Source organism: Hemitrygon akajei, chromosome 2 (assembly GCF_048418815.1).
Source record: "Hemitrygon akajei chromosome 2, sHemAka1.3, whole genome shotgun sequence".
Taxonomy (NCBI): Eukaryota; Metazoa; Chordata; class Chondrichthyes; order Myliobatiformes; family Dasyatidae; genus Hemitrygon; species Hemitrygon akajei.
The window spans coordinates 189,921,042-189,942,917 of NC_133125.1; the positions used below are offsets into that span (position 1 = coordinate 189,921,042).

At 47.9% G+C, this 21,876-nt stretch overlaps 1 protein-coding gene across 1 annotated transcript in view; it reads right to left on the reverse strand.

Moving 5' to 3' along the window:
• Positions 1-9,140: 9,140 nt before the first annotated feature.
• Positions 9,141-21,876, reverse strand: part of LOC140719223 (complement factor B-like) — a 231,626-nt gene continuing 218,890 nt past the window's right edge. Inside the window, exons 16-18 of the mRNA XM_073033681.1 lie at positions 17,671-17,806; positions 14,938-14,987; positions 9,141-10,033 (exon numbers count right to left, since the gene is read on the reverse strand). Of these exons, the coding sequence (XP_072889782.1) occupies positions 9,887-10,033; positions 14,938-14,987; positions 17,671-17,806 (333 nt within the window). The 3' untranslated portion in view covers positions 9,141-9,886. The remainder of the gene's footprint in view (positions 10,034-14,937; positions 14,988-17,670; positions 17,807-21,876) is intronic.

Genomic DNA, 21,876 nt, shown 5'->3' on the forward strand with positions numbered 1-21,876 from the left:
TCCACCCCGAGACTCTGCACCAAGGGGTATTCCACCCTGACACTCTGCACCGTGAGACTCTGCACGCCGAGACTTTCCACCATGGGGTATTCCACCCTGAGACTCTGCACCATGGGGTATTCCACCCTGACACTCTGAACAGTGGGGTATTCCACTCTGACTCTGCACCGTGGGGTATTCCACCCCGAGACTCTACACCCTGAGACTCTGCACCGTGAGACTCTGCACCGTGAGACTCTGCACCATGAGACTCTCCATCATGGGGTATTCCACCCTGAGACTCTGCTCCGTAGGGTATTCCACCCCGAGACTCTACACCCTGAGACTCTGCACCGTGAGACTCTGCACGCCGAGACTCTCCACCATGAGACTCTCCACCATGGGGTATTCCACCCTGAGACTCTGCTCCGTAGGGTATTCCACCCCGAGACTCTACACCCTGAGACTCTGCACCGTGAGACTCTGCACGCCGAGACTCTCCACCATGAGACTCTCCACCATGGGGTATTCCACACTGAGACTCTGCTCCGTAGGGTATTCCACCCCGAGACTCTACACCCTGAGACTCTCCACCCTGAGACTCTCCACCCTGAGACTCTGCACCGTGGGGTATTCCACTCTGACTCTGCACCGTGGGGTATTCCATCCTGACACTCTGCACCGTGAGACTCTCCACCCTGAGACTCTGCACCATGGGGTATTCCACTCTGAGACTCTACTCCATGGGGTATTTCACCCCAAGACTCTGCACCGTGAGACTCTCCACCCTGAGACTCTGCACCAAGGGGTATTCCACCCTGCCACTCTGCACCGTGAGACTCTGCACACCGAGACTCTCCACCATGAGACTCTCCACCATGGGGTATTCCACCCTGAGACTCTACTCCATGGGGTATTCCACCCTGACACTCTGCACCGTGAGACTCTGCACGCCGAGACTCTCCACCATGGGGTATTCCACCCTGACACTCTGAACCGTGGGGTATTACACCCTGAGACTCTGCACTGTGAGACTCTCCACCCTGAGACTCTGCACCAAGGGGTATTCCACCCTGACACTCTGCACCGTGGGGTATTCCACCCTGACACTCTGAACCGTGGGGTATTCCACTCTGACTCTGCACCGTGGGGTATTCCACCCTGAGACTCTGCTCCGTAGGGTATTCCACCCCGAGACTCTACACCCTGAGACTCTCCACCCTGAGACTCTGCACCAAGGGGTATTCACCCTGAGACTCTGCACCGTGGGGTACTCCACTCTGAGACTCTGCATTTGCAGAGAAGAGGGGAGAGAAATGGTTTGGAACAGAATAAACCTAGTGACACAGAGATCACTATTTGGACTCTCTCCTGTTACATACCCCAAGAGTATCTTGTGACTGTCACATGACCATGATGTAATTCAGTCTCTGCTGAGCATGATGTAATGGTCTTGTGATGGTGGAGTGATGTAAATTTCCCGCCAGTGAGAGGACATGTGATGGCCTGTTTCAACAGGTATAGAAGGGGAAAGCCTTGCCGTGACACAGGTCAGTTCGTGGTTTAATTCGTCAGTGACTCCGTTACGCTGCGTATTCATCTCATGACGTAGTTTTGTTTTAAAGTGGAGTTTTACTTTCTGCCTTAAGTCTCAAAGGTTATTGCCGGCAGTTTCAAAACACTGCCAATTTTAGGAGAGTGAAGAATTTATTGAAGTGCGGAGACCCGAAGGATTGAGTAAAGGGGTCGTCAGCGGTAATACAGGATCAACCTCATTGAGTCCTCATTCAGAAGGAATTCGTAACCTGCATCCAAGATGGCTTCTGCATTGTGAAAGCAGGCAGATCTGGATGCAGCGTTTCACCAGGGAAAGGTCAGTGCCTTTAAGCCATTTTATTTCCTTTGTCATAAATCCTTTGGGCAAGGCATATTTTGCCTGGGATCAGCAGTAACGCCACATCGTCGAGGAATCCTCTACATAGCACCATCCAGAGACAGAGAAGCAGTTTCAGCGACAGGTTACTATCGATGCAATGCTCCTCAGACAGGATGAAGAGGTCAATACTCCCCAATGTCATTAGGCTTTACAATTCTACCGCCAGGACTTAAGAACTTTTTAAAAGCTATTATTAATGCTTTTTGAGATAGTGATTTAGATGCATATCATATTTTTTACTGAGTTAAGTATTGTATGTAATTAGTTTTGCTACAACAAGTGTATGGGACATTGGAAAAAAAGTTGAATTTCCCCATGGGGATGAATAAAGTATCTATCTATCTATCTATCTATCTAATTCGTTACTTCAGGAAAGTCTGTCCTTACTAACTGTGTAAATCATTTGGACTTTTGCATTTATCGCTTCAAGAACTGTGTTCGCATTTATCGCTTTAAGAACTGTTCGAGTTGCCGTATAGCAGTTACCTTCCGGTTAAGTTAGTTGTTTGTTTAGTTTTTTTTTATCGAGCAGTGTTTAATAAATGTTTTATTTGTTTATAAAAAACCTGTCTCGATTCTATATTCATTGTTGTTGTATCATAACACTCCAAGTAGTCCATAAGGAAGAGCTTGATTCCGAGTAGCCCTTAAGGGTGTGATTGATTCCATTTGAATACGAAAGTGTGGTTGTCACATAGTGAATCCACAGGAGTGGTTTCTCTGGTGAGGGAAAACCTTTGTGAATACCACGTGTGTGTTAACCCTTGTCTGGGTGTGGTAGTTCACTGATGAAGGCATCCCTGTGGCAAATCACTGTTGGAGTTACTTCATATGTCGTGGAACTGGATAATCCAAAAGTGGATTTTTGGCACCCACTTTGGTAAACCCCTGCAAGGTCTCGGGTGTGTGGTGACCAGTCCTGGAAAAGGGACGTCTCCCGTCAGTTACGTGGTGAAATTCTCACTTGTTGGGTACTGTGTGTCTGCCGTATCGCCTTCAGAAAGGTACGCTGGCCGTTTATGGTGTATCTCTGTGAAACTTGCCTCCTCGCTGTTTTTTGAATCTCCGTCTTCAAGATCATCTCTTCACTACAATTCGAATCTAAAAGTCTCTCCTCTCAGTTCCCTCGAGAATTCCTGAAAGTTTCTGAACTGACATTCTGAGACTGTGCTTCAGTAAGACTCTGTTAAGGATTGTTTCTAAGTTTAACCGTTTGGGAGCTATAGATGCAGAGCGCTGTAAACTTCGTGTGAAGTTAGTCACTTGTTCAATTTTCTATGTTTCTGCTTGAGTGTTAGTAAATTCTGTATTTTTCCGATAATATCGTGACTCCATTCCACACCTATTATTGCTGTTTCCACGTAACAAAACATTGGGGCTCATCCAGGTCAGACCAATTTGGAGCTTATTGGTTAATGAACGATCTAATTGGGAAAAGTGGAATACCCGATTCTTGTTGTTTAATTGGTTAGTGTGTGAAATTCAGCAATGATGGATGTTGGGAGTATTCTGGAATCACCAACCCCTGCGGCATTAGGAAAAGTGAAAAAAGGTGAGGTGCTGAAAATTGCTAAGGAATTGAAGCTTACAGGGATTACAATGGTTACGACCAAACCAGTGATTAAAAGGAAGATAGCTGAGCACTATGTTGCTACGAATGTCTTTGATGGGACGGGGACGTGCTTAAATGGAGGGGAGTCTGCGACTCTTTCAGAGTCTGCTAAGTTAGCTGACGAGTTTGACTTCACCCATAAGGTTAAGTTTCTCCCGAATGAGAGCTTCCAAGGGGGTAGCTGGGATGAACGAGAAGTTAAAGCTGGGATTGGATAAGTGGCTATCACATGGTGTGATTGGGGTAATCTTGTGGAATCTGCCGGTGTGTCTACCCTTGTCTGGGTGGTAGTTTTCTCTTGAAGATGGTCCCCTTTGTGATGAGCTGCTGTTGGTGATCATGCATTCGATGATTCGGTTTGTAAAGTGCTATATGATAACCGTATATGTATGATACATTTTTAGAGATTTTGTACATTTTATATTGTGTTAATTGTAGTTAACATTTTGCTCCTATTAGATAAAAATTTCTGTCCTTGGTGGGAGGTGTTATGAACCCCAGTTTCAGCAGCTGGGACAGTACGTGATGTACTGGGAATCTGTGTGTTATGTACCCTAGTATCAATTCTTGGGAGTATATGTGATGTACTGGAAACCTGTGACATTGTTTCTGTGAATGTCATGCAATGACCTACCACAACAGTACAAAAGGAGCATCGCCTATTGCTCCGGAGAGTCCAGTATGGCTTCAGACATTAAAAAAGGCACCAGTGAGTGGGGTTTAAACTTTCAGTAGCCCAAAGAACTGAGTTGAGATTGATCCAGAGTATTGATAAATGACTCTCAAGGGTGCTGCAGCTGGAGGCATTTGCAGAGAAGAGGGGAGACAAAAGGTTTGAAACAGAAGAAACCCAGAGACACAGAGATCACTCTCTCCACGTCGCCCATAAGTGTGATTTTGATTCCAAGTCGCCCATAAGGGTGTGATTGATTCCATTTGAATACGAAAGTGACCAGTCCTGGAAAAGGGACGTCTCCTGTCAGTTACGTGGTGAAATTCTCACTTTTTGGGTACTGTGTGACTGCCGTATCACCTTCAGAAAGGTATGGTGGCCATTTCTGGCATAGCTCTGCGAGACTCGATTGTTCGCTATATTTTGAATCTCCGTCTTCAAGATCACCTCTTCGCTACAATTCAAATGTAAAAGTCTCTCCTCTCAGTTCCCCACGAATCCCTGAAACTTTCTGAACTGACATTCTGAGACTGTGCCCCAGTAAGACTCTGTTAAGAATTGTTTCTAAGTTTAACCGTTTGGGAGCAATAGATCCAGAGTGCTGTAAACTTCGTGTGAAGTTAGTAACTTGTTCAATTTTCGATGATTCTGCTTGACTGTTAGTAAATTATCCGATAATATCCTGACTCCATTCCACATCCATTATTGCTGGTTCCACAGAACATAGAATTGGGGGCTCGTCTAGGATCAGAACAATTTGGAACTTATTGGTTAATGAACGATTAATTGGAAATCCGATTCTTCAAACCATACAAACAAGCTGGAGGAACTCAGCAGGTCAGGCAGCATCTATGAAAATGAGCAGTCAATGTTTCGGGCCGAGACCCTTCGTCAGGACTGAAGAAGGAGGGGCAGGGGCCCTATAAAGAATTTGGGGGGAGGGTGGAAGATGCCAGGTGAAAAACCAATCAGAAGAAAGATCAAGGGGTGTGAGAGGGGAAGCAGGGACGGGATAAGCAGGAAAGGTGAAGAAGGACTATAAGGGGAAAACACTATGGGTAGTAGAAGGCGGCAGAATCATGAGACAGGTGATAGGCAGCTGGAAGAGTTGGCAGAGTGAATGTGGGATGGGGAAAGCGAGAGGGAGGGAATTACCTGGAAAATGGAGAATTCGATGTTCATACCAAGGGGCTGGAGACTACCCAGACGGTAAATGAGGTGTTACTCCTCCAACCTGAGTTTAGCCTCATCATGATAGTAGAGGAGGCCATGTATGGACATATCCGAATAGGAATGTGAGGCAGAGTTGAAGTGGGTGGCAACCAGGAGATCCTGTCTGTTGTGCCAGGTGGAGCAGAGGTGTTCGACGAAGCAGTCCCCCAATCTGCATCGGGTCTCGCCAATTCGTGATGTTTAATTGGTTTGTGTGTGGAATTCAGCAGCAATGGATGTTGGGGGTTCTCTGGAATCACCAACCCCGGCGGCATTAGGAAAAGCAAAAAAGGTTCAGGTGCTGGAAATTGCTAAGGAATTGAAGCTTACAGGGATAACAATGGTTACGACAAAAACCGGTGATTAAAAGTAAGATAGCTGAGCACTATGTGCCTACGAATGTCTTTGATGGGACGGGGACGGGCCTAGATGGAGGGGAGGTTGTGACCCTTTCAGAGTCTGCTAAGTTAGCTGACGATTTTGCCTTAACCCATAAGGTTAAGTTTCTCCCGAATGAGAGCATCCATGAGGGGAGCTGAGAAGATCCGAGTGAACGAGAAGTTAAAGCTGGGATTGGATAAGTAGCTATCACATGGTGTGATCGGGGTAACCTTCTGGAATCTACCGGGGCGTCTACCCTTGTCTGGGTGGTAGTTGATGGTCCCCTTTGTGATGAGCTACTGTTGGTGATAATGCATTCATTGATTCGGTTTGTAGAGTACTATATGATAACCGTATATGTATGGTACATTTTATTGACATTGTACATTTGTATATTGTGTTAATTGTAGTGAAAATTTTGCTCTATTATATAAATATTTTCTCTCCTTGTGGGGTAGTGTTATGAACCCCAGTTTCAACACCTGGGATGTTACGTGATGTACTGGGAATCTGTGTGTTATGTACCCCAGTATCAAATCTTGGGAGTGTACCTGATGTACTGGGAATCTGTGACTTTGTTACTGTGTGTGCCATGCGATGGCCTACCCCAACAGTCTAAAAGGAGCATCGCAGATTGCTCCAGAGAGTCCAGTATGGCTTTGGAAATGGAAAGACACCAGTGAGTCGGTGGCTGGTTGAAACTTTCAGGAGCCCAAAGGAGTGAGTTGGGATCGATCCAGAGTATTGATAAATGACTCTCATGGTTTCTGCGGCTGGAGGCATTTGCTGAGAAGAGGGTAGAGAAAAGGTTTGAAACAGAAGAAACGTAGTGACACAGAGATCACTATTTGGACTCTCTCCACGGTGCCCGTAAGTGCGATTTTGATTCCAAGTAGCCTGTAAGGATGAGTTTGATTCCATTCGGATATGAAAGTGTGGTTATCCCATAGTTAATCCACAGGAGTGGATTCTCTGGTGAGGGAAAACCTTTGTGAATACCACGTGTGTGTTAACCCTTGTCTGGGTGTGGTAGTTCACTGATGAAGGCATCCCTGTGGCAAATCACTGTTGGAGTTACTTCATATGTCGTGGAACTGGATAATCCAAAAGTGGATTTTTGGCACCCACTTTGGTAAACCCCTGCAAGGTCTCAGGTGTGTGGTGACCAGTCCTGGAAAAGGGACGTCTCCTGTCAGTTACGTGGTGAAATTCTCACTTGTTGGGTACTGTGTGTCTGCCGTATCACCTTCAGAAAGGTACGCTGGCCGTTTATGGTGTATCTCTGTGAAACTTGCCTCTTCACTGTTTTTTGAATCTCCGTCTTCAAGATCATCTCTTCACTACAATTCGAATCTAAAAGTCTCTCCTCTCAGTTCCCTCGAGAATTCCTGACAATTTCTGAACTGACATTCTGAGACTGTGCTTCAGTAAGACTCTGTTAAGGATTGTTTCTAAGTTTAACCATTTGGGAGCTATAGACGCAGAGCGCTGTAAACCTCATGTGAAGTTAGTCACTTGTTCAATTTTCTATGTTTCTGCTTGAGTGTTAGTAAATTCTGTATTTTTCCGATAATATCATGACTCCATTCCACACCTATTATTGCTGTTTCCACGTAACAAAACATTGGGGCTCATCCAGGATCATTTTAGTTAATGAGCGATCTAATTGGGGAAAAAGAAATACCTGATTCTTCTTGTTTAAAAGGGTTTTCAGCTTTAAGAATTCAGCAACAGTGGATGTTGAGTGTATTCTGGAATCACCAACCCCTGCAGCATTAGGAAAAGCGAAAAAGGTTGAGGTGCTGGAAATTGCTAAGGAATTGATGCTTACAGGGATAACAATGGTTACGACAAAAACCGGTGATTAAAAGTAAGATAGCTGAGCACTATGTGGCTACGAATGTCTTTGATGGGATGGAGATGTGCCTAGATGGAGGGAAGTCTGCGACCCTTTTAGAGTCTGCTAAGTTGCTGATGTGTTTGTCATAACCCATAAGGTTAAGTTTCTCCCAAATGAGAGCTTCCAAGAGGGTAGCTGAAATGATCCGGGTGAACGAGAAGTTAAAGCTGGGATTAGATAAGTGACTATCAGGTGGTGTGATTGGGGTAACCTTGTGGAATCTACTGGTGCGTCTACCCTTGCCTGGGTGGTAGTTTTCCCTTAAAGATGGTCCCCTTTGTGATAAGCTACTCTTGGTGACAATGCATTCGTGGATTCGTTTTGTAGAGTGCTATATGATAACCATATATGTATGGTACATTTTATAGATGTACGTTTGTATATTGTGTAAATAGTAGTTAAAATTTTGCTCGTATTAGATCAAAATTTTCTCTCCTTTGGGGGACGTGTTATGAACCCCAGCTTCAACACCTGGGACGGTACATGATGTACTGGGAATCTGTGTATTATGTATACACAATCTGTGTATCAATTCTTGGGTCGGTAGGTGATGTACTAGAAATCTGTGACTTTGTTTCTGTGAGTGTCACGCAATGACCTACCCCGCAGTCTAAAAGGAGCATCGCAGATTGCTCCAGCGAGTCGAGTATGGCTTCGAACATGGAAAGACACCAGTGAGTCGAGGCTGGTTGAAACTTTCAGTAGCTCAAGGAGTGAGTTGAGATTGATCCAGAGTATTGATAAATGAGTCTCTCGGTTGCTACAGTGGAGGCATTTGCAGAGAAGAAGGGAGAGAAAACGTTTGAAACAGAAGAAACCTAGTGACACAGAGATCACAATTTGGACTGTCTCCAAGTTGCCCGCAAGGGTGAGTTTGATTCCATTCGAATACGGAAGTGTGGTTGTCACATAGTTAATCCACAGGAGTGTGTTCTCTGGTGAGGGAAAACCTTTGTGAACACCACGTGTGTGTAAACCCTTGTCAGGGTGTGGTAGTTCACTGAATAAGGCATCCATTCGTGGATTTGGTATGCAGAGTGCTATATGATAACTGTGTATGTACGGTTTTGCACAGTACACACACAATGCTGGAGGAACTCGGCAGGTCAGACACTATCAATGAGGAGAATCAATATTGGACACTTTGACCCATCACCATTTACTGTTTCCTGCACTGGCTCGTGCTTTACTCCGGGTTTTCCTGCATTGCAGTTCCTCGTCACCGAAAGGACCGAGCGAGGGCGCTCGACGAAGGTTGACCTTAGAGTAGTTTAACAGTTTGGCTCAACAGTGCGGGCTGAATGGCCTGTACTGCAAACCTGCAGGTGCCGGAAATCTTCAGCAGCACACAGAACATACTGGAGGAACTCAACAGATCAGACAGCATCTACGGAGAGTAATAAACTGTCGATGTTTCAGGCTGAGACCATTCACCGGAACTCTCTCATCATTGTACTCTTTCTCTCTGTGCATTTTTTATTTTAAGAAATATTTATTTTAAATAATTATTGTTGTAACTTAGAATTTTTCATGATTATACTGTAGTGCATCTGGAAAACAGCAAATTTCATAGATCGTAGAACAAAGTCTACGACCTTTACACCCACCCTAAGATCAAACTAACTTCTTGCTCCTACATAACCCTCCGTTGGAAGATACATGTCAGCGATATAAAACTGATTCTCGTTATGGTTCACATTCAGATTTAGATTCTGAGGAGGCTGAAGGGCTCCTTCTCATAACAAAATTATGAGGGGTGGGGTAAGTGTATAATAGCAAGGGGGAATACAAGCAGGCTTTTCCCCTGGGGTTGGGCAAGAATAGAACTAGAAGTCATGGGTTGAGGGTGAAAGGTAAAATATGTCATGGGAACATGAGGGGGAAGCTCTTCACTCAAAGGATGCTGGGAGTGTGGAATGAGCTACCAGCACAGATAGATGTAGGTTCAATTTCAACATTGAAGAACAACTTGGTACATGAATGGGAGGGGTATGAAGGGCTATTGTCCAGGCACTGGTCGATGGGACTAGGCAGATTAATAGTTTGGTACAGAGTCGATGGGCCAAATGGCCTGCTTCATGATGTTGTGTCTCTGTGCCTTTCATCAGCGAGAAAGGGAGATCAAGGGCAGAGTTGGGTGAAACAATGAAAGAGGAGTCGATTGGTGAGTAGAGGCTTATTGCGTTCCTCCTCCTAATCGATAAAGACCAGGCTCTCGTGAAGCGTCTGCCTGAGCCACGGCTGCACCTTTAACAGGTTGATGTGGAAATCGCGGGCATTGTTCCTGTCAGGATGCAAGTCTGTACACACGTTTATCGATCCCCAGCTCACCACACCTGCCTGCAGAGAGCAGAATCAGCCAATAAATACAACAGATTCTGCAGAAGCTGTAAATCTGGAGAAACACACACAAAATTCTGGAGGTCAGGCAGCATTTATGCTGCCTTCTCCAGGACTGGAAATGAAGGGGGACAATGCCAGAGGTGGGAGCGAGATGAAAGAAGACAATATAGAAGGTGACAGGTGAAACCAGGTAGACGGGGGAGGGGGAATGAAGTAACTATCCGGAATGTGAGAGGTAAAAAAGATAAAGGGCTGGAGAAGGCAGAATCTGATAGGAGAGAAGATTAGGCAATGGGAGAAAGGGAAGGAGGAGGGGAACTGGGGGGTAACGGGCATGTGTGGAGAAGAAATCAGCGGAGAGGGGAAGCAGAGTGGGGAACTGCAGAACATGGGAGGGGAGGGGGAAAATTACCTGAAATTAGAGCAATCATTCCTTCAAGTCGGAGGGTGCCCAAAGGAATATAAGGCTTTGCTCCTCCAACCTGAGAGTGGCCGAAGTGGAGGCCATGGACCAGCTTTCAGAATGGGCATGGGGGCTGGAATTAAAATGGATGGCCACGGGGAAATCCTGTGTGTTTTTGTTTGTGGATAGAGTGAAGGCGGAAGGTGCTCGGTAACGTTGCGGGGGCTGGGGTGGCAGGAAGCACTGGGGTTACAGTGTGTGTAATGGTAAGGGCAAGTTGCGAGCTCTCACTCTGAGACGTAAGAAGCGAGGTATCGGCTTTTATTGACTGGAAGAATGAACAACACTACATCCTGGAGAATGAGGCCGGGCATCAAGCCTCAATCGCCTTTATACAGGGGTCTGTGGGAGGAGCCACAGGAGCAGTCCAGACAGGTATATGTAGTTCACCACAGCAAGCTTGCTGTCAGTGTGTGGACTGGGGACGGGGTGCTCTGGGTGTCGAGGAAGAGAGGTGAGGGGCTTGGAGAGAGCTGTGGTTTGTATGGAATGTGAGACATTGAAGGCCCAAGAGGGTGGGGTAGGGATCACAGAGTGGTTACGGGTCATCAAGGGTATTCGATCATATAGTAATGATGACATTTATAGAGCACTCTTCATAAAGACTAAGTTATTATAAAGGTATGGATTTATTTATTTTACTATTTTTATTTGGTGATATATCGTGTGGAAATATAAAATAAAAGGTAAAAGTAAATATGTAAATAAAAGACAAAATGATGTTAGTTAAAAGCAAGGTTAATTAAGTAGGTTTTGAGCTGGTGTTTAAAAGTGCCAACTGAGTCCGTATCCCTTATAGTTTTGGGTATTGAGTTCCACAGCTTAGGAGTGTGTGTCTGACGCTGCATGGTTGCGGGGGACGGTGGAGGGTGTGGTTGCAGTGAGCCGAGCACTGGGTGATCATCCGGCCGGAGAAGCAGAGAGGCGCTCGAGGTTGTGACGGGGTGTTGAGTTGGCAGGGTCGGGCGTGGTTGCGGTCAGCCGAGCGCTGGGTGAGCATCCGGCCGGAGAAGCAGAGAGGCGCTCCAGGTTGTGACAGGGTGTTGAGTTGGCAGGATCGGGCGTGGTTGCGGTCAGCCGAGCGCTGGGTGAGCATCCGGCCGGAGAAGCAGGGAGGCGTTCGAGGTTGTGACAGGGTGTTGAGTTGGCAGGATCGGGCGTGGTTGCGGTCAGCCGAGCACTGGGTGAGCATCCGGCCGGAGAAGCAGAGAGGCGCTCCAGGTTGTGACAGGGTGTTGAGTTGGCAGGATCGGGCGTGGTTGCGGTCAACCGAGCGCTGGGTGAGCATCCGGCCGGAGAAGCAGGGAGGCGCTCCAGGTTGTGACAGGGTGTTGAGTTGGCAGGATCGGGCGTGGTTGCGGTCAGCCGAGCGCTGGGGGAGCATCCGGCCGGAGAAGCAGAGAGGCGCTCCAGGTTGTGACAGGGTGTTGAGTTGGCAGGATCGGGCGTGGTTGCGGTCAACCGAGCGCTGGGTGAGCATCCGGCCGGAGAAGCAGGGAGGCGCTCCAGGTTGTGACAGGGTGTTGAGTTGGCAGGATCGGGCGTGGTTGCGGTCAGCCGAGCACTGGGTGAGCATCCGGCCGGAGAAGCAGAGAGGCGCTCCAGGTTGTGACAGGGTGTTGAGTTGGCAGGATCGGGCGTGGTTGCGGTCAACCGAGCGCTGGGGGAGCATCCGGCCGGAGAAGCAGGGAGGCGCTCCAGGTTGTGACGGGGTGTTGAGTTGGCAGGGTCAGGGCGTGGTTGCGGTCAGCCGAGCGCTGGGTGAGCATCCGGCCGGAGAAGCAGGGAGGCGCTCGAGGTTGTGACGGGGGTGTTGAGTTGGCAGGGTTAGGGCGTGGTTGCGGTCAGCCGAGCGCTGGGTGAGCATCCGGCCGGAGAAGCAGAGAGGCGCTCCAGGTTGTGACGGGGTGTTGAGTTGACAGGGTCCAGAGAAGGGGGGGGGGGGGCGCCAGGGGACAGCTCCCCGCCTGCGGCTAAATACGCTTGTCGGCTGATGAAGAGCTTCGGCCCCAAACGTCGAATATTTACTCGTTTCCATAGATTCCGCCTGGCCTGCCGAGCTCCTCCAGCATTTTGTGTCTGTTGCTCCGGATTTCCCCCATCTGCAGATTTTCCCCTGGCTGAGGTCTGCAGTTTGACCCAGTTCACCGGGTGGGGAGGTGTGACGGGGGAGCGGAGGTGTTGACGCTTGGCCACGCAGCCGTGAGGTTCCCGAAAGAGAGGGATAAATTAGATTTATTTGTCATGTGTACATCGAGGACACACAGTGAAATGCGTTACTCTTGGGTCAATGGCCAACAGTCCGAGGATGTGCTGTGGGGCAGTCTACAAGTGTCGCTATGCTTCCATTACCAACATAGCATACCCACAACTTACAAACCCCGTCCTGTCTGTCTTTGGGATGTTAGTAACCCAGAACGCACATGGGCACCGGGAGAACGTACAAACTACTTCCAGATGATGGAGGAAATTGAACTCAGGTTACTGAAAATGTAAAGCATTACCATAGCCTCCCATGCATCCCTAGTTCCCACCCCCCGAACACTCAATCACACTCCCCACCCCCACCGCAACATCTCCCCACACTCTGCGATCTACCGTCCATCTACTGACCACTGTGCACAATGACCACGTCACTGCAGCCACAGCACGGCCCACTGACAACCACGTGAACTGCGTGTACTGCCCTGGAACAGGCCGCCCGGCCCATCGTGTCCGTGCTTTCCCCAGAAAACTGGATCTCCCCGTGCTTCTACTCCCCACAGCCCATGGCTTCTCATGGTCACATATCTCTCTGTAGAGGGAGAGGATATACAGCACAGAACAGGCACTTATGGCCAGCAACCCACCGGTTTTACCCTAGCCTAACCACAGGACAATTTACAGTGCCCAGTTAATCTAACAGCCAGTACATCTTTGGAGGGTGGTAGCAAACAGGAGCACCCGGAGGATACCGATGTGGTCATGGAAGAACATACAAAGTCCTTACAGATGACAGCAGAATTGAACACCGAATCTGGAATGTCTCAGCTGAAATGAGTCACTCTGCCCGCTACGCTACCATGGTGCAATGACCATTTGTGGGATCTTGCTGTGCATCAGCCAACAGCTGTGGTTCAGGAGAACTCGAGACGTGTCTGGGGTTCGAGACAGACTGGGTCAGATTCCCCTCTCAGCCGACAGCTGTGGTTCAGGAGAACTCGAGCCGTGTCTGGGGTTCGAGACAGGCTGGGTCAGATTCCCCTCTCAGCCGACAGCTGTGGTTCAGGAGAACTCGAGCCGTCTCTGGGGTTTGAGACAGACTGGGTCAGATTCCCCTCTCAGCCGACAGCTGTGGTTCAGGAGAACTCGAGACGTCTCTGGGGTTCGAGACAGACTGGGTCAGATTCCCCTCTCAGCCGACAGCTGTGGTTCAGGAGAACTCGAGACGTGTCTGGGATTCGAGACAGGCTGGGTCAGATTCCCCTCTCAGCCGACAGCTGTGGTTCAGGAGAACTCGAGCCGTCTCTGGGATTCGAGACAGACTGGGTCAGTTTCCCCTCTCAGCCGACAGCTGTGGTTCAGGAGAACTCGAGCCGTGTCTGGGGTTCGAGACAGGCTGGGTCAGATTCCCCTCTCAGCCGACAGCTGTGGTTCAGGAGAACTCGAGCCGTGTCTGGGGTTCGAGACAGACTGGGTCAGATTCCCCTCTCAGCCGACAGCTGTGGTTCAGGAGAACTCGAGCCGTCTCTGGGGTTCGAGACAGACTGGGTCAGATTCCCCTCTCACCCGACAGCTGTGGTTCAGGAGAACTCGAGACGTGTCTGGGGTTCGAGACAGACTGGGTCAGATTCCCCTCTCAGCCGACAGCTGTGGTTCAGGAGAACTCGAGCCGTGTCTGGGGTTCGAGACAGGCTGGGTCAGATTCCCCTCTCAGCCGACAGCTGTGGTTCAGGAGAACTCGAGCCGTCTCTGGGGTTTGAGACAGACTGGGTCAGATTCCCCTCTCAGCCGACAGCTGTGGTTCAGGAGAACTCGAGCCGTCTCTGGGGTTCGAGACAGACTGGGTTCAGATTCCCCTCTCAGCCGACAGCTGTGGTTCAGGAGAACTCGAGACGTGTCTGGGGTTCGAGACAGACTGGGTCAGATTCCCCTCTCAGCCGACAGCTGTGGTTCAGGAGAACTCGAGACGTGTCTGGGATTCGAGACAGGCTGGGTCAGATTCCCCTCTCAGCCGACAGCTGTGGTTTAGGAGAACTCGAGCCGTGTCTGGGGTTCGAGACAGACTGGGTCAGATTCCCCTCTCACCCGACAGCTGTGGTTCAGGAGAACTCGAGCCGTGTCTGGGGTTCGAGACAGACTGGGTCAGATTCCCCTCTCAGCCGACAGCTGCTCTGCAATCTGTCCCTCCTGCTCACTCATTCCCCGATCCCGTGGCCTTTCAGCGGGCAAGACTCACCTGGATGAACCGTCTCTTCATGTTGATGAACAGCGACCCTCCCGAGTCACCTGTGAGTCAAGAAGGTTAACGTATAGGTTGAGTCGGTGGCAAGTAAGGCAAATGCAACACTGTGATCCATATGAAGAGGACAGCAAGGACTCTGGGAATGAAAGGGTTAATGTATCAGGTGTGCTTGATGGCTCTGGGCCTGTCCTCCTTTGAGTTTAGAAGAATGAAGGAGGTTCTCACTGAAACCTGTTGGATATTGAAAGGCCTAGATCAAGCAGTTGTGGAGAAGATGTTTCCTGTACTGGGCGAGTCCAGGACCAGAGGGCAAGTCTCAGGACTGAGGGACGTCCGTTTAGGCAATGATGAGGAGGGATTTCTTTAAACAGAGGGTGCTGAATCGGTGGAATTCACAGATGCCTGTGGATGCCAAGTCATTGGGTGTATTTTAAATGGATGTTGATAGGTTCTGGATTAATCAGGGTATCAAAGGCTATGGAGAGAAGGTAGGAGAATGGGGTTGAGAGGATTAATAAATCAGACATGATGGAATGGCTGAGCAGATGCGATAGGTTGAATGGCCTAATTCTGCTCCCGTGTCTTATGCTGTTAAGAACCAAGAGACAGGCTATTGGTCCAAGCTCAGTACGCTGATCCCACCCAATGAGACAGGGAAAGGACGGTAGGGTACAAGGACCATGGAGTACAAAGGCAGTTGAAAATCTTGTCCAGAAGAAAGGAAAAGCTTACAAAAGGTTCAAAAACTGAGGTAGTGATACAGAGTTAGAAAATTATAAGGCTAGCAGGAAGGAACTTAAGAATGAAATTTGGAGAGCCAGAAGGGGCCATGAGAAGGCCTTGATAAGCATGATTAAGGAAAACCCAAACGCATTCTACAAGTATGTGAAGAGCAAGATGTGAGAGAATAGTGTGACTTTTGAGAAGTGTGTATGGAACCGGAGGAGATAGTGGAGGTACTTAATGAGTACTTCAGTATTCACTATGGAAAAGGATTTTGGCGATGACTTACAGTGGACTGAAAAGCTTGAGCATACAAACATTCAGAAAGAGGATGTACTGTAGCTTTCTTTCGGAAAGCATCAAGTTGGATAAGTCTCTGAGACTGACGAGATGTGCCCCAGGCTACTGTGAGAGGTGAGGGAGGAGACTGCTGAGCCTCTGGCAATAATCTTCTGCATTATCAATGGGAATGGGAGAGGTTCTGGAGGATTGGAGGGGTGCAGATGTTGTTCCCTTATTCAAGAAAGGGAGTAGAGATAACCCAGGAAATTATAGACCAGTGAGTCTTACTTCAGTAGTTGGTAAGTTGATGGAGAAGATCCTGAGAGGCAGGATTAATAAACACTTGGAGAGGCATAATATGATTAGGAATAGTCAGCATGGCTTTGTCAAAGGCAGGTCGTGCCTTACAAGCCTGATTAAGTTTTTTTGAGGATGTGACTAAACACATTGATCAAGGTAGAGCAGTAGATGTAGTGAATATGGATTTCAGCAAAGCATTTGACAAGGTACCCCATGTAAGACTTATTGAGAAAGTAGGGAGGCATGGGATCCAAAGGGACCTTCCTTTGTGGATCCAGAATTGGCTTGCACACAGAAGGCAGAGAGGCAGTAGACAGGTCATATTCTGATGGAGGCTGGTGACCAGTGGTGTGCCTCAGGGATCTGTTCTGGGACCCTTACTCTTCATGATTTTTATAAATGACGGGGATGAGGAAGTGGAGGGATGGGTTAGTAAATTTGCTGATGACACAAAGGTTGGAGGTGTTGTGGATAGTGTGGGGGGGCTGTCAGAGTTTACAGCAGGACATTGATAGGATGCAAAACTGGGTTGAGAAATGATAAATTGAGTTCAACCCACATAAGTGTGAGGTGGTTCATTTTGGTACGTCAAATATGATGACAGAATATAGTATTAATAGAAATATAGAAAACCTACAGCGCAATACAGGCCCTTCAGCCCACAAAGCTGTGCTGAACATGTCCTTACCTTAGAAATTACCCAGGGTTACCCATAGCCCTTTATTTTTCTGAGCTCCATATACCTGTCCAGGAGTCTCTTAAAAGACCCTATCATATCCGCCTCCACCACCATCGTTGGCAACCCTTTCCATGCACTCACCACTCTCAGTGTAAAAAAAACTGACCCCTGACATCTCCTCTGTACCTACTTCCAAGCACCTTAAAACTGTGCCCTCTTGTGTTAGCCATTTCAGCCCTGGGAAAAAGCCTCTGACTATCCACACGATCAATGCCTCTCATCATCTTATACACCTCTATCAGGTCACCTCTCATCCTCCTTTACTCCAAGGAAAAAAGGCCAAGTTCACTCAACATTTTTCTCAGGGCTGAAAAGGCTAACACAAGGGGGCACGTCATCTCACAGTGCCTGACGGCAACTGACCCGCAGTGAAACTGAGACTTGGGAATATTAGTGTGACATGGGGAGAGGTACAGCTGGGCGCACGCACACACACACACAGAAACATGTTCATGCAGACATATATATATACATAATGACACAGACAGAGTCAAATATCTTTTGGTAAGATGGTGGAGTGCTCAGTCGCAGCGGGTTCTAAAGGGCCAACCAAAGATGTTTGTGTATATGTTTTTATGATCGCTAGATTGCTTGACATTAAGAACTTAAATAACTGAAGGTCTCGCCTATTAGGGCAGGGCAGGGAGGAGGGAGAAGGGGTGAGGGGCAGGGAGATATCTCACCATAGCATGTGTTGTCCTCCAGAGTGGGGTCACTTCCCCCTGTGCAGAGGAATCTGTCGGTGACCACTTCCCTCACATCTTTCACATGCCGATATTCCGGAGACTTCAGCGCTTTCCTCTCGCAAGCTAGCCGTGGCTGTAGGAAACCAACATGGCAGTGAGTCCACCAAGAGTCCAGGCATCCAAGCCAGCCGCCGCCACAGGGCATCCTCCCAAGCCTCGTATAGACCCGCGAGGGAACAGTGCCGTGTACAGAGACAGGGATACGGCGAACGCTGGGAATAGCGAAGAGCCATTCTTGGAAGTTCCTCAAGAACTGGACCTACGTGCCTCAAAATTCAAATTCTGAGTACATTTATTATTAATGTACATATATGTCACCATATATACAATCTAAGATTTATTTTCTTTCAGGCATTCACAGTACGTACCAAGAAAGGAAAAAGAAATAATAAAAATAATGCTTTGAAAACATGGACTGGAGAATATTCAGAGAGGCTGCTAACCATGGAAACCGCGTTAACATCGAGGGATACGTGGATTCGGTGACTGGGTACACAGAGAAGTGAACTGAGGATTTCACCATCATGAAGCACATCTGGGTGAGGGCAAATCAGAAGCCACAGATGCTCATCCCAGGCTGCGGGATTGTGATGTTGCTTTCAGATCGGGAGATACGATAGCTGTCAGGAAAGCAAGAACTGATGACCACACTGGTCCCTGATGACCACACCTGCAAAAGGTGCAACCAGCTGCAGCTCCTATCAGACCGAGTTAGGGAACTGGAGCAGGAGCTGGATGAACTACGGATCATTCGGGAGGCAGAGGCAGAGATAGATAAGAGTTATTGGGAGGTAGTCACACCAAAAAGACAGGAGGTAGGCAAATGGGTGACAGTCAAGAGAGGCAGGGGGAGCAGACAGAGAGAGAAGAGCACCCCTGTGGCTGTTCCCATCAACAATAAGTATACCGTTTTGGATACTGTTGGTGGGGATGACCTACCAGGAACAAGTTGCAGTGGTCCTGTCTCTGGCACTGAGGTTGGACCCTCGACTAGGAAGGGGAGGAGGGGAGAGAAGAGAGTGGTCGTGATAGGGGATTCTATTGTCGGGGGGCAGATAGGAGATTTTGTGGGGAAGATCGGGAGTCTCGGATGGTATGTTGCCTCCCTGGTGCTGGGACATCTCAGATCGGGTGCAGGTTATTCTCGAGAGGGAGGGCAAGAACCCAGATGTTGTGGTCCATGTAGGGACCAACGACGTGGGTAGGATGAGTGAGGGGGTCCTGCATAGTGAGTTCAGGGAGTTAGGTGCGAAGCTGAAGGGCAGAACCTCCAGGGTAACAATCTCAGGATTGCTACCTGTGCCACGTGCGAGTGAGACAAGGAACAGAAGGATTATACAGATTAATACGTGGCTGAGAGGATGGTGCAGGAGGGAGGGCTTCAGGTTTGTAGATAATTGTGCTTTGTTCCAGGGAAGGTGGGATCTGTTCCGACGGGACGGTTTACACCTGAACTGGAGCGGTACTAACATTCTTGCAGGAAAGTTTGCTAGTGCTGCTCGTGGGGGGGGTTTAAACTAAATTTGCAGGGGGCAGGGATCCAGAATGCAAGAGAGGATAGCGAGATGAAGAATAAAGGACAGGTGGGGACTACATGGTTCCGGAATATTAAGTGTGTAGTAGAGAAAGGTGAGGCAGAACAAGTGATAAGGAGGACACATGTACAGAGGGATGGTCTGACAGAACATGCAGTTAAATGTGCAGAAAGAATAAGTAAATTTAGGAAGGACAACAAAATTCAAGGGGCATATAGCCCGATGGGAGTTCGGGGAGCTGGGTTAAGCACAATAGGGAGCGATTTAAACAGAGAGAGGAAAAATGGGCTAAAAATTCTATATCTGAATGCACGAAGTGTCAGAAATAAGGCGGATGAGCTTGAAGCTCAGGTGCGAATGGGTAACTATGATGTTGTTGGGATAACGGAGACATGGCTGCAGGGAGATCAGACCTGGGAAATAAATGTACAAGGGTATACGTGCTATCGTAGGGACAGAAATGTGGGCAGAGGGGGTGGGGTGGCCCTGTTGGTGAGGAATGAGATTCAGTCCTTTGCAAGGGGGGACATAGGATCAGGAGAAATAGAGTCTGTGTGGATAGAACTGAGGAACAGTAAGGGCAAAAAGACCCTAATGGGTGTTGTCTACAGGCCACCAAACAGTAGCATGGATATTGGGTGCAAGTTGAATAGGGAGTTAACATTGGCATGTGGCAAAGATAATGTCGCAGTAGTTATGGGGGATTTCAACATGCAGGTGAACTGGGAGAATCAGGTTGGTGCTGGACCCCAGGATAGGGAGTTTGTAGAGTGCCTACGGGATGCATTCTTGGAACAGCTTGTACGAGAGCCGACCAGGGACAAGGCTATTCTGGATTTAGTCTTGTGTAATGAACAGGATTTGATAAGCAATCTTGAAGTAAAGGAGCCATTAAGAGGTAGTGACCATAATAATGTAAGTTTTTATCTGCAATTTGAGAAGGATAAGGGCAGATCGGAGGTGTCAGTGTTGCAGTTGAACAGGGGAAACTATGGAGCCATGAGGGAGGAGCTGGCCAAAGTTAACTGGACGGATATCCTAGCAGAAAAGACAGTGGAACAGCAATGGCAGGTATTCTTGGGAATAATGCACAAGGTGAAAAATCAGTTCAACCCCCAGAGAAGGAAGGATTCAAAGGAGGGAAAGGGGCCACGGTGGTTGACAAAGGAAGTCAGAGATTGCATAGCATTTTTTTAAAAAAAAGGAAATATGACAGCGCTAAGGTGAGTGGGAGGACAGATGATTGGGAAAGTTTTAAGGAACAACAGAACTTAACTAAAAAGGCAATACGGGGAGAAAAAATGAGATATGAGCGCAAGCTAGCCAGGAATATAAAGGAGGATAGCAAAAGCTTTTTTAGGTATGTGAAGAGAAAGAAGATAGTTAAGAACAATGTTGGGCCCTTGAAGAATGAATTGGGTGAAATTGTTATGGGAAACAGAGAAATGGCAGAAGAATTTATTAAGTACTTTAGATCTGTCTTCACGAGGGAAGACACAAGCAATCTCCCAGATGTATGGATGGGCCAAGGACATAGGGTAACAGAGGAAATGAAACAGATTGACATTAGGAAGGAAACGGTGATGAGTAGACTGATGGGACTGAAGGCTGACAAATCCCCAGGTCTAGATGGTCTGCATCCTAGGGTACTAAAGGAGGTGGCCCTGGAAATTGCGGATGCATTGGTAATCATTTTCCAATGTTCCTTAGATTCAGGATCATTTCCTGAGGATTGGAGAATGGCTAATGTTATCCCACTTTTTAAGAAAGGAGGGAGGGAGAAAACGGAGAACTATCATCCTGTCAGCCTAACATCAGTAGTGGGGAAGATGCTTGACTAATCTATTGGAGTTTTTCGAGGATGTATCCAGAAAGTTAGACAACGGAGATCCAGTGGATGTAGTGTATCTTGATTTTCAGAAGGCATTTGATAAGGTCCCACATAGGAGATTGGTGGGTAAAATCAGAGCTCATGGCATTGGGGGGAAGATATTGACATGGATAGAATACTGGTTGGCAGATAGAAAGCAAAGTGTAACGGTGAATGGGTGTTTCTTGGAATGGCAGGTGGGGTGCCACAGGGCTCGGTATTGGGACCACAGCTGTTTACGATTTACATCAATGATTTAGATGAAGGCATTGAGAATAACATCAGCAAGTTTGCTGATGATACTAAGCTGGGTGGCAGTGTGACATGTGATGAGGATGTTAGGAGAATTCAGGGTGACTTCGATAGGCTGGGTGAGTGGGCAGATACTTGGCAGATGATGTTTAATGTGAGGAAGTGTGAGGTTATCCACTTTGGGAGTAAGAACAGGAAGGCAGATTATTATCTGAACGGTGTAGAGTTAGGTAAGGGAGAAATACAAAGAGATCTAGGAGTCCTTGTTCATCAGTCACTGAAGGTGAATGAGCAAGTGCAGCAGGCAGTGAAGAAGGCTAACGAAATGTTGGCCTTTATTACAAAGGGAATTGAGTACAAGAGCAAGGAAATTGTTTTGCATTTGTACAGGGCCCTGGTGAGACCACACCTGGAGTATTGTGTGCAGTTTTGGTCTCCAGGGTTAAGGAAGGACATCCTGGCTGTAGAGGAAGTGCAGCATAGATT